At 40.7% G+C, this 12,859-nt stretch overlaps 1 protein-coding gene across 1 annotated transcript in view; it reads right to left on the bottom strand.

Annotated features, from left to right (window-relative positions):
- Positions 1 to 12,859, bottom strand: part of ntrk3b (neurotrophic tyrosine kinase, receptor, type 3b) — a 78,218-nt gene that overhangs the window by 23,320 nt on the left and 42,039 nt on the right. The window contains exons 8-11 of the mRNA XM_027004547.2: positions 10,986 to 11,291; positions 10,729 to 10,743; positions 9,785 to 9,834; positions 9,510 to 9,612 (exon numbers count right to left, since the gene is read on the bottom strand). Coding sequence (XP_026860348.1) covers positions 9,510 to 9,612; positions 9,785 to 9,834; positions 10,729 to 10,743; positions 10,986 to 11,291 — 474 coding nt within the window. The remainder of the gene's footprint in view (positions 1 to 9,509; positions 9,613 to 9,784; positions 9,835 to 10,728; positions 10,744 to 10,985; positions 11,292 to 12,859) is intronic.

Genomic DNA, 12,859 nt, shown 5'->3' on the forward strand with positions numbered 1-12,859 from the left:
GCTGGACGGAAGTAGCTCAAAAAGATTGTTTCCTGGGAGTGATGGGTCCTCAATAATAGTTCCTGTCCTTTTACTGACATGGGAAAAGTACAGGTCCTGGAGTGAGGGTAGGATGGTGCTGATGATACACTCTGTAGCTCTGACTATCATCTGGAGTCTGGACTTGTCATGCTGGGTGGCAGACCCAAACCAGATAGTGATGGTTCTGCAGAGAATGGATTCAATGATAACTATGTAGAACTCACATAGCAGCTCCATTTGTAGGTTGTACTTCCTCAGCTGGTGTAGAAAGTGCATCATCTGCTGAACTTCCTTTGTGATATAATATACATTTGACTCCCACTTCAATTCCTTAGAGGTGATGGTACCCAGGAAGGTGATTTGGCATTTGTGATTTTGTGTTTTCCACAGTGCAGTTGTAGATACTGAGAGAGGTGGTGGAGAAGGGTTCTTTCTGAAGTCTGCCGCCATTTCCGCTACCTTGAGATTGTTTAGCACCAGACTGTTGTTACTATGCCACAGTGTAAGCCTGTTAACCTTCTGTCTGCATACAAATTCATCACTATCCTGGATGAGGTCCATGACTATTGTAGTAGCTGCAAATTTCAAGATCTTCATGGAAGGGTGCAGAGATGTGTCCTCATTGGTACGGATGGAAAAGAGAAATGGGGATATTACACACCCTCGGGTGGCACCCCTACTAACTGGCATCATTTATGAGGCTGCATGAGTTGGTTAATTACTTTTGCCACCATTGCTAATTATCATGCTCTTTGAATATAAAAAATGGTTCTGTCCATTGCTAGTGGAGTGGATACGCAGAGCAAGGACCTAGACTGGGTAATTAGAGAGATGACATGGAGGCAATGAACAAGCATCCACAAAAATACACTTCAGTTGCTTCAAAGCGTTCAACATTCTGTTTTGCACGCCAACAAGGGAAGTTTCCTGGACATCCAGTGTATTGCCTACACTATCTCAGCTATGAAACACACTCGTTTTGCCTACTTTTCTGCTGGACTAGAGGACCCTGAACAGGGCAGGATCATCGAATACTAGGACATATGGATTCCCTCCTTTCTGGGTTCAGGGTGGTGGTTGTCTACAGCGACTAATTCAAAAAGTGCCGTAGTGACAACTAAACCCATTGGTTCCTTGTCTGGAAAATGGCTGCTTCTGTTTGATACAACCACATTTCCCAATTGCATAATCTCCAACATCACATTGGCAATAGAATCCATCTCTAGGTAAGCGGATCAGTTTGTCAGCAAAGATGCATCTCATATCATTAGGTAGTGTCTTTAATGCTGTTGGTTTCAATTTACCTGGCAAGACTAACTGTGTGACCCTGTCTGTTTACTTTATTTGCTGGTTCTACTCATGTAGCACTCTCCTTGTCCATTTGTCTTTTTGTCCTTTTCATTGGGCTTTCATTTTTTCAATTTCAGCTTTATTACTTCTCTGATGGCACCATACTCCTTTTGTGTGGCTTGGACATCCTTGTACACTGTGGTATGCACACTTGCAGGTAAGGAACATATATCAGTGGAAGCAAGTGGCTGAGATAACCTCTGGTGACACTGACTTGATATATGTGCTCATGTAATCATTAAACATGGGTAACAGGGCAGAGTGTCTGCATCTACATTCATCCTTCCTCACCTGTATCTGAGATCTAAGTGAAAATCTTGCAACTCAACAATTCAGCAATGACTTACGATATTTAGCTTTGTTGTACTCAGTAATGGGATGTTATTGGTTAACACAGTAAAGGTAGCTGCATAATAAAAGTAGTACTGGAACATGTCAAAAATGGGGGGGGGGGGTTGGGTCAGTATTTGGGACTTGGAATATATAAAAGTTTTCATGTCTAAGTAAGACTTGGAGAAACTAATCAATGCCTTTACCCCTTTACTCACTTGCTGGTAAGGTACATGCCCTAACCATTTGTTAGATCTGTATGCAACACAAATAGTAGGTTAGGTCTATATGTAATACAAATATGTAAGAATGGGCAAACCACTCAACACATCTAGTGTGGCTTTTCTTTTTATCTAAGTCTTTTGGATTCATCTGCCCATTGAAGTTGCTCAAAGACAGGCCTTGCTACTACAGAAAAATCTTGAATGAAAGAACAACAATAACTATGGAAACCCACTAATGTTCCTACTTCTCGAATACCTACTGCTGTATGTAATATTTCTTTTAATAGCCTCTAGAGATATTGGATCAATTTTCATTCAATCAAGATATACCAGATGACATACATATGTTACTTATGTTACCTTTAAACAATGACCATGTCTTTGTATATACGGCTTCATTCCATGTACTTGCATCTGTCCTAGTACCCATCTGATATCTTCATTGAATGTCTTCGAAAACAAAGCACATTATTTACATATGCACAGCAGCACCTATCCCATAAACCTTAAACACTAAAATGCAATGTAGTAGCCTTTTAAGACATTTTATTTTTGTCCCAGAAGCTACTGCTTCAGCTGTATTTCTTCTTAGATTTAATGCTTCATCATGGAATGTACTCAAGTCCAGAGTGTCTGTTCCCTGTTATGCCTAATAATCTCTTCAATGACAACAACCTGTAAACCTACTTAGTTCTGGATTCACATCATCACATCACTAACAAGAGCACTTTGAATTGCTGGCCTGCAATGTCTGGCACTCAGTAGTTTATGGAGCATCTATGGAGCCATCAAATTCGACTTGGATGCCACTAACTGCAGCAAAACAGAATAAACCATTAGAAAGCAAACATGTCAACATGTGGTAATACAGTCTCTACCCATACTCTCTCCTCAATACTGAATTGAGCTTCTGTGAGCAACAATATACTAGTCTGGACCTCAGTCATTGAACAGGAAACCATACATTGACTTCCACTGACTTTTACCTAACCTGGTTGTTTATTGTTGACTGATCTGTTTGCTTACTGCTTAGTTGCAGGAGTCAAGCGTTTTAGTCCCTGCATTAACTCAAGTTTAGTTAACTATTCATCTGTTGATTGTGGATCAACAAGGTAAGGTTTAAAGTTACGCGTAACATAGCCGTTTTTAGACTTTGGTACAGTGTGTGGAGAAATGCACTTTGTTGTCTTAATTAAACTCAAAACCTCTGTTAATCCATCTCTAAGACCCTCACTTACAGATATTCTTGTAAGTGATTTCAGAATCTGAGTTTGAGATCTGACAGCCTTGAAATTTAAACTCCGTGTGAGGCGGAAGAACAGATGCCTCGGTGAGTGTTACCACTTGCTCTGAAATTATAATATAATTCTTCTACTAAGTGGCTGATGGAGATGATATGACACTGTTTCTGCCCTGGCTGGAGTGCTGCTGCAATATTTATTCTGTATTTTACTTTATTCTACAATTTATAAATTCATTTACATTTTCTTTCAATAGTCTATTTGTAATAAAAACAAGCAATCATTTTATCAAAAAACATTTTCACATTAAATTCCTCTGAAGCTTGAGTTGGTTTAATTACTTTTACCACTGTCGATAATTATCATGCTCTCTGAATAAAAAATGGCACAGAACATTCCCTAACACGCAGAAAAGCAGAGCAGGGACCCAGAATGGGTTATAAGAGATTTGACATGGAGGCAATGAGCAAGCATTGAAAATATACTTTAAAGTCTTCAACCTTCTGTTCTGCATGCCAACAAGTGATGCTTCCTGGACATTCAGTTCCTACACAAACTCAACTGCGAAACGTTTGCCTACGAATGTGCTGCTGGATTCAGGACTAGGGGACCGTAGACAGAGCACCTGGCAGCATCCCAGCAGTCTAACGCTGAATGCTGTAATGTAATCCATTGCTAAAAACGTAACTAATCAGTTTCTCAATATGCATTTCCATATTACTTTAATTTGTCTAAACTACAAAGTACAAGCTACAAAGTTTTCCAATATTATTAGCCAACACACATTATTAGACAAACCATTAGAAACTTAGAACTAATTTGTGTTGATGTTTGGTGTTTCCTAACCATTTTATAATAAGGCTCTATCTGTAATTAAATAAAATAATGATTTTATACCTGTGGAATGACAAAGAAACCAATACAGAGGTTAGCCGCATCAGCCTCTGGTGCAATATTGATTATTGTAATCTTATTTATTATTCTGATATTTAATTTTCTGACTTCTTCATGAACTGTGCCATAGGCTGAATGTAAGAGCATCATATTACTGGTCTTTAAAAATGACTTGCCATAAATTCAAGTATTGGCAAAATAATTAAACAACACGTATAATTTTAAAAAGTAAGGGCTTGTCTAATTATGTGAAACTAACTTGGCAATATATTTTTTTTCAGTCCTCTCCGAATGCACCTCTCTGATTTCCCTTGACTGTGTTAAAGCACAGACGAACAAGACCTGAGGGGCTCCATTAAATCAAGTGGCCAGACTATGAATGGTGGCATGGAGTGAGCAAGAGAGTCCGGGTGTAGTATGGAAATAAAAGAATTTCCCACTTGCTCTAGCACCCATGGTGCCGCACACAGATCTCCTGTGACAACCATGACAATACGCCATAACCATCACAGAAATGACCTATTATAGATGACAGTTCCGCTAAAGCTAGCGCATGCAACACCACCCCCTTCTCCACCCAACTTTTTAAAAGTGTATTGCACAGGTGGGGGTGGCATGACTGTGTACACGCAGATAGCTGATCTTTTTTTTTTTTTTTTTTTTTGATGCGGTTTACACTTTTACAAGAAGGCGTGATATTGTGATAGTGTGACTCTAACAGACATCTAAGAGAAAATCAATGATCAAATGGTCATTGTGTTGGTGCTACTGGTCAGCTTCTGACAGTCGGGTACTAGCTGGTAAAAAAAAAAAAATCTGCTGACATTTTTGCTCGTGTTTCCGCTCTACTTCGACTAGTTGCCAAACCAACACACACACAAAAATTAATCAAATGTGCTTGTGCTGTGAAGCTTAAGCATGGCGAATGCCAAAATGACCAATTAACTGTATGTAATGTAGCATTTACTGAGATCTAAGCAAGGGTCAAGGGAGGTTTTTTTCTGTCTTGAGAAAAGTGTGAAAAATTAATTTCCTGACAAACTCATTCTCAGTGTCTGTCTGAGTAGTGTAAATCTCTGAAAGGTGGTGTTAAGGTATCTACATATCATCTCCCCCATCGTTATCAAAGCATGTGAAGATTATGCCATTTTAAATCACATTTAATGGTGTTGTGGCAGTAGAGATCGGCCTGCTTTACAGTCATTAAATTGATTTAGCGAGCTTCCTTTGAGCGGCCAATAATGACCCCTCATCGCTGTGTGACACACACCTCCATCACCATTTCACACACATTTTTAATAGCAAGAGGATGGTCTTGACACCGTTGCACAGTGCACCTCAGTGTTGCCCTGTTCCCTTGTAATGAGCCCCAGAAGCACGACATCCTTCAGATGATCAGTACAGACAGGCAGAGGCATCATTAAGACACACTGCCTATGTTAGTGAAGAGGCCTGGATTTTCTGCACAAGGACTACTAACCCACTCTGTGCAGAAATGACTGCAGTCTCCTTTATTCAGAAAGGCAAAGGTAAAGGCAAATAGAGTTTATTTGACCCCTGGGAACTTGTTCAAGTTTGATTTTATTGTGAGGCAGAATTCCAGCATATGCAAATTCTGAACTGAACACATATGAAAACCATTAAAAGCTGGACTACATGTATTAACTTGTGGTCTGTAGAAAAAACGAATGCAACTTCGAGATGGAAAAAAAAAAACGTGGAAAGAAATGGAAATTTTCCATCCTAGTTTCAGATTTTAAATTGCCCATGTTAATTAAATGCATATCAAGCAGGGGGCCCTATCCACACAAACATTGTTTTGTGATGTTTTGCTTTGTTTGGTTTACATTTGATCCTGTATCTTGAGAAGGCATTTGAGAGATGCTCTCCTATCTCACCTGGCTCTACTCTTACTTCTTATAAGCAAAACGGGGCAGTCTCATTTAGCCAGTGTGGTGCAAATGCAAATGTCAGCACAACAGGGCCTGTCTTCTATTCACCGAGAGCAAAGTGAAGCACTTATCTTTTTGAGACTGAAAAACAGACAGGGCTAGCCTTCAGACTTCCAGCAGTTTTCCACTTCACTTGCTGACACAAACAGGATAAACACAAAAATGTTTATTTATGTGTACTGCTGTCTGTTATTTTTCATTGTCTTGTGCCTGTTCTCTGTTGAAAAAACTACATGTTTCATTAAGTTGCAAAAGGACACCATCACTGGTCTCCACGAGCAGCCGGCGAGTCTGTGCAATGTTATGTGCACTGCTTCAGTGGCTGATGCTAAACCAGTCAGTCAGCCATGAAAGGCTCTGGTTAACTGGTGTGTGCAAAACAGCTCTTGGCTTATTGCTGTTATACGGTGGGGACTAGATTAACCCCATATGACAGCAAAGATTACAGGCTGATACACAGACGGTCAAATAATAAACAATAATGGAGAGGGTGAAGGAAGTTTGGTGGAATACTCTGAAAATCTTTGGGGCACAGCTCATATTAAAAGATTTTGCCAGGGAATGGATGAGCTAGCGTGAGCTGTCAACAAATCTAGTTCCCAGATTTTACTCCTCCACTCCAAGTTACTGTCACTGTGAGACACAGCCTGCATTGCTGCAGCCCCAAAATAAAAACAAACAAACAAACAAACAAAAAAACAGACTTGTCATAAAATAATGATTGTATCAGGTCAGGACAGCCAACCTCAAGGTGTTGTTCACTAACGTAGACTTGAAAGGGCAGCATCTACGCAGAGTAACAACAACAACAAAAGTCACCGTTCATGATGTGCAGGTCATGAGTCATCACTAGATCATTTCTGCTGCTGGTATTATTAGCAAAAAGCTCTGTTCCTTGAGATATTAAAGTTATTATTCAAGGTTTGAGAATCTGGTAGCAGTTCTACTAGATATATAGTAATGCCAAATGTCTCTTTGTGACCGCTTTTACAAAGTCATGCACTGATCAAGCAATGAAATTCAATTGAAGAGTAGAGGCAGGGCAAAAGAATCAAATTCTAATACAATCAAAACAATGGCACGACACCAGGCTTATAAAAAAATACAGCCTGGGGTTCTTTGAAGAAAAAATTACTATCCTATCCTGATAAGAGAAGAATGAATTATATGGAAACCACTCTACCAAACTGTCCCATTTGAGAGAAAATCGGTGTAATGTTCTAAAGGGGTTGTGCATTAAGTTAATTAGGCTGTGTCCTACTTGAGTTTGTTTTTCTACTTTGTGCGTTCTCTGGATATTGTCAACAAGTTGTTCAGCAATACTCCTGGATCATGAATATTCGTTGAGGAAGCAACAATATAAAAGGCAAACATCAGAAATGCACTCATCTTCATGAAAATTATTTTTAAAAAGTCATTTCGTGTAAAATATCAAAACCAATGGACATAGATTGTAATCCAAAGAAACAGTGATTTGCAGTGATTAAGCACATTTTAACTTAAACAACAGGGGCAATATTAAATAACTGTCATCACACTGAATGGTGTGAAAACTTCTCACTTCCTTGGCTCCTAAGGCTGATCTGAGTAGGTGGACATTTATTGATCAGAAGCTGATTGTCTGCCCTCCTTTCACCCAGCCGTCCCTGCTGCCTGTGGCTCTCACCCAAAACCTGCTATTATAAGCGAAGGAAAGAAAACCCCAGGCACTCTACGCATGAGGATTATCAAGCGTGGACGCTAAACGGCAGCCAGGTCTGAATGGCAGCTAATCAATCGTAGTGCCGCACGCGGTCCTGCGGTGGTTTAATCGCAACACATGAGTTGGAACAAAAAAAAAAAAACAAAAAAAAAAACTCACTGTGTATACACTCTGATTTTCTTGGATGCCCTGGAATAAGCTGTGATCAAACTCCAACTACTAAAAAAAGTGAAATACAAATCCAATATGCCTCAGCTGTATGGCTGCTGACAAGCTCCAGCTGATCTGGAGAGGAAATCAGGCGGAGAGGCCTATTACCGGGGCATGGGAACGCTAAAAGAGTGCTGCCGTCACAGTCAAAATATCAGTTCTTTAATCACCTCTCAAGCTCCTCAACCCAGCCATCATGTACAGTATAATGAAACAGTCCACTAAAAAATAGAAAGATCTTATTTTCTCCATTCTTCAGAGGAATACATCAAAATAAGTAAAACAAAGGTACCGGGAGGTACAGCAAAATAAAGGGAGGGACATGGATACAATTTCATATAATCTTTATAGATAAAGAAAGTAGCTGACATGAGCTGTGAAAAGTCAAGCAACTGTCACCTTGCTTGTTTCTTGTGAGGGGAAATAAAGGTGAAACTGTAATGACACACTACACAGTTTTCTATGTGTCGAACATTTGGAGATGGTGGTAAATACACTCCAGCCCTGTTTTACACCAGATAGAACCTGTCCCTTCATACACACTTCAAACTCAAATTGTTCTCACCATCCCTTGCCTGTGTGTCCAGCTCTCTCTTAAGCCTTGGGACCAAGAGGCTGTTCTGCAAACAATGCCTCCACCTTTGTGCTAAACCACAATATTACCACAAGTTCTAAGGTAAACCGAGGGAAGCTGGGCACACAGGCAGCTCTGCCAATGGCTTCCCCCGGGGTTCAGGCCTGGAGACGCATTCTGCTCCTGCTCACACCAACCCAGAGAAAGCAAACACTGCCTGACTCAACCATGTGCCATGCTCAGTCTAAGCTAGGGCTGCCCGATATGGATGAAATACTGTCTTGCGATTATATTGCCACAAATTACAAACGTAATATGCCTTGCAATACAACATGAGCATGCTGGGAAACCCTCAATGTGGCATGTTTAAAGACTGGCATGCATCATTTTGGCTAAAAATGTGTTTACATCTGTTGCGTCATGTGAATGCTATGATTCACTGAAAAATCCAAAGAACACTCATTCGGAACATTGGCAAACATGAAAAAAGCATTGCTAGATAGTTAATTTGCATACTGCAAAATATATTGTTTATAAACAATATACTGTGCAACACTGGTCTAAACACACTCCAGTTATCACAAAGTAGGATCCACATTTATCATCTTCCAAAACCCAGTGAACATAGCAAAACACTACAAAGGAAGGAGAAAAAAAAACTCCAATCTCCATTTCTGACCATTTTTCTTCCATAAGCCAAATGCTGGGTGTATCCTTTATGTCCTCTAAAAATGTCCTCTAGGCATTTCCATGCTCTGGGAGCTAAAGAATAACTCTAAACTCCACGTGTTACGATTACTAAGTCAATGCACATAGCACAGATGTTGCTGCTGTTTTGATCCTCCTGCGACAGCACCAGTGAATTACCGCTGCCTACTCGTATCACTATGCAAGCTTTGCGACTGTAAATGTACTGATAAAATATTACAGAAACACAATGCCGTCAGTTTCAAGGGACAACCGGGAGTTGACCTTGTGTAACGCAAATGACGTAAACAAGGTCCCTCTTACCTTTCATTCCAAATTTGTTGCGTCTGCCATACTTGTTGACTAGCACAAACATAACGATGAGAAACACGCAGCCAAAACCAGCCAGTCCCACAGCTATGGACATCTGTAGGGTGAGAGGCAAAAGAAAAAGTTCTGATCAGAATGACATCAATACCAAGCCAAACAAAAGAAAGGCTCAGAGTGCAAAATGAACAACATAGAAAAACAACACTCCAAAAGACCGCACTGCAACTGCATGCAACAAAACGCACACTCAAATGGAATGGAGATCTCACCCCAAAAGAATCCTCCTCTGGTCTGTTTCCATCATTACCAGGTGTGGGTTCTATTATAAATAAGAGACAGGATCTTAAACAATGTCAAGAAAGGAATGCAGAGTTTAGAAATTAAACATCAAATTAAATTTTAGGAATCTATATTACATACCCCAGAATATGGTTCAAATATGATGAAAAGACTGGTAACTGGTAACTGGCACTGGTAACTGAACTTACTGGTGGCTAGTGAAAGGAATATAATACAGTAGAACTGCCAGACAAAAAAAAGCCTTGTTCCTATCTCAAGATAAGTGGTTCAATGATTTGGCACTCGAGTTCTATGAGTAATTTCCAGCCTATTAATTGGCCCACGATGGAATGGCCACTGGGGGCTAAAGTCATATCACTGCAGCTATTGCCAGAAAGCACAGGCCACCCTCCTCTGGGCTCAATAACAATTAGACTTAGATCCTCCAGCTCTCTCAGGACGCCACCAGATGGGCTCCATTATATTTTCTGTGGCACTAATGTCAAGGCGTTCTTAAGAACAGCTTTACTGTGGCTTAAAACTAGCATTGTCTAGGACCATAAGTGAGCTTATTGACCACTGATTGACCATGACCTTAAAGGGCAAGTTTAAATCCTCCAACTTCAGGGAAAAGGAGATGCTCTTGTGCTTTTTTGGACCACCCAGATAATAATGCTTCTTTTTCACTGGATTAACTCACTTTCATTTCACATTTCACATTCATGACAAAATGCTACAACATTTTTGTCACTTGATATAAGCTTGGACCAATCTTATGTTCTTCACTACATTTTAGAACTTAATATGTCCTGCTCTTAGAACGAAAGCATATTTTACACTTTAGTTCATGTGATGCATGGAGGTCTGATAATATTCATCGTATTTGTCTCAGTTTAGTGAGGTGAGGCAGTTTAGTGTAAAAGAAAACACTCACCATACTCCAGAATTCCTTTTACCACACAAAGAGAAGAGGACAAAGAGATTGTTAAACTAAGGGTGTCTACCTACCTGTGGACTGCAACAAATAGCTAATCAATTTTCACAAAAACTTAAAAAAAACAGTCACCAAATATCTAAAGTCAGTCACTGACAAAAACATATTGCCCAAAATATCATCTCAACTCAACAGAATTCATTTCTGAAACATCACCGCCACCAAATAAATAAACATATTTTTAAAAAGCCTCCTACCCTCCTCATCCAAAAATGGCGGGGCCTCCAGGAAATGTCCGAGGACGGTTTTTGTGACGGACCCAAGGGAGTTGGTGGCCACCAGCGTGTAGTTGCCGTTGTCATAGTGCGTGGGGTTCTCGAAAGTGAGGCAGCCCTCTAGGTAGTCCTGGTAGGGCTCCATCTCTGTGCGGACGTATGGGTTCTGGATATCGCCACCTTTGTGGATCCAGCGCAACACGGGCTGCGGGAAGCCCCGCACTGTGAATTCGATGCACGTGTGGTGCCGGCGCTCGGGCTCCTCCAGCTTTAGGATCACCGGGGGAACTGGCCAGAGAGAAAGCGAAGGCAGGGTCAAGCTGTGGGCCACCTTGAATGTATGGGGCAGTGCAGTGAAATCTGTGTGCCAAAGCACAGTTGGGTAACTGACCCCAACCAATTTAAAAAAAAACATCCCTCCGTAAATAAATAAATAAATAGCTATGGCTACTCCACAGTGCAGACTGCACTGTTCTTGTTAGTGATGACACCTTATAGACTTTGCTTGTGTTGACCCTTATTTGTCCTACTATGTCTAAGCCTAGTGTACCCATTTGTGCATGGTGACCTATCCTTGCCCCACTTTGTCTCTGCCTGATCCTGTTTGCCAAACAAACATGCTTTTTGCTTATGATTGTACAACCTGGTCATTACTTTTCACATGCACCCTCGCATCTTCCTTTTCATTTTACTCCAAGCAAAATCTTTCATATTTCTTGAAATATGGGAATGTGAATGCCTTAAGATGAGAAGTTAATTTTGCAACTAGATGTCCAGCATAGTCATATTCATTTCAAATTATTTTGCATAAGATAATCAAATTACGGACAGATTTTCTACAAGGTTTTTTTTTTTTTTGTACAGAAATGCCAGACTAGCCCTTTAACTCAATATGCAAATGTGTTGATAATTAGTCCCTGAATTCAGCCAAGTATGCTTGTTCGTCCAGAAGAGGACAGGTGATAAGTCCCAAAGGACAAACAGCATAGAAATGGACAGACTTTAAAAGAAAAGGCTGTCCTACCACATGAGAGTAATAAAAATTCACCTTTCATTAAAAGTCATGGCATTTTTATCAGTCTAGCCAGAGAAAAGCTTTTTAAACAGAATCTGCACCAGTGGACTTTCCTAAATTGGGTCTCCAGTGAAAAGCAGTTGTTAAATGTAGGAACAGAAGGCATATCTTGTAATCTTGCTGTCAAAGACTATATGTTATTGCCCATTTTTCAGATTAAGGCTGTGCGCAAGCTCCCTGCGTGATACCACACGTTTGTTTGTCATACAAATGAGAGTGCATCGTAACTGTCAGTCGCCCTCTCTCCCACATGTGATGTGGGCCTGCTTGACTGATGAGGGCTGATGATGGATGCGTCCCTCCCAGCGCGCCTGGGCGGCACGACGCCCAGTCAAACAGATGATGTGTGTTTTGGAATCAGCATTCAACAGCGGCCTTCTCTCACCCTGTATTCCCTATGCAGGACTCTGTTATTTACAGAGTCCTGCTGTAGCTCCCAAACAGAGAGAGAGAGAGAGAGAGAGAGAGAGAGAGAAAGGGGGAGAGAGTGGGAGGGAGAGAGAGGTCTGTTTACCTCTTCCAATCTGCAATGGCTGCTGGATCGTTTGACTTTTTTTTTTTGTTTTTTTTTACAGCTAATCCCATCTCAAAGAGAAAGAGAATTTCTCGTTCTTCCCTTAGCTCCTGTAGACACATTCGAGCTCAGTAGTACAAGAGCAAATCTGCTTCCTCTGGGGAGCTCCTAATTAGCTGAGTCACACCGATACCTTTGGGGATCAAAGCTGCAGAACCTGGCAGTCCCCGAGAATGGCACTTTTCGAGCGCAAATATCCATCGTTGT

The sequence above is a fragment of the Electrophorus electricus genome, chromosome 1, assembly GCF_013358815.1.
Source record: "Electrophorus electricus isolate fEleEle1 chromosome 1, fEleEle1.pri, whole genome shotgun sequence".
NCBI lineage: Eukaryota > Metazoa > Chordata > Actinopteri > Gymnotiformes > Gymnotidae > Electrophorus > Electrophorus electricus.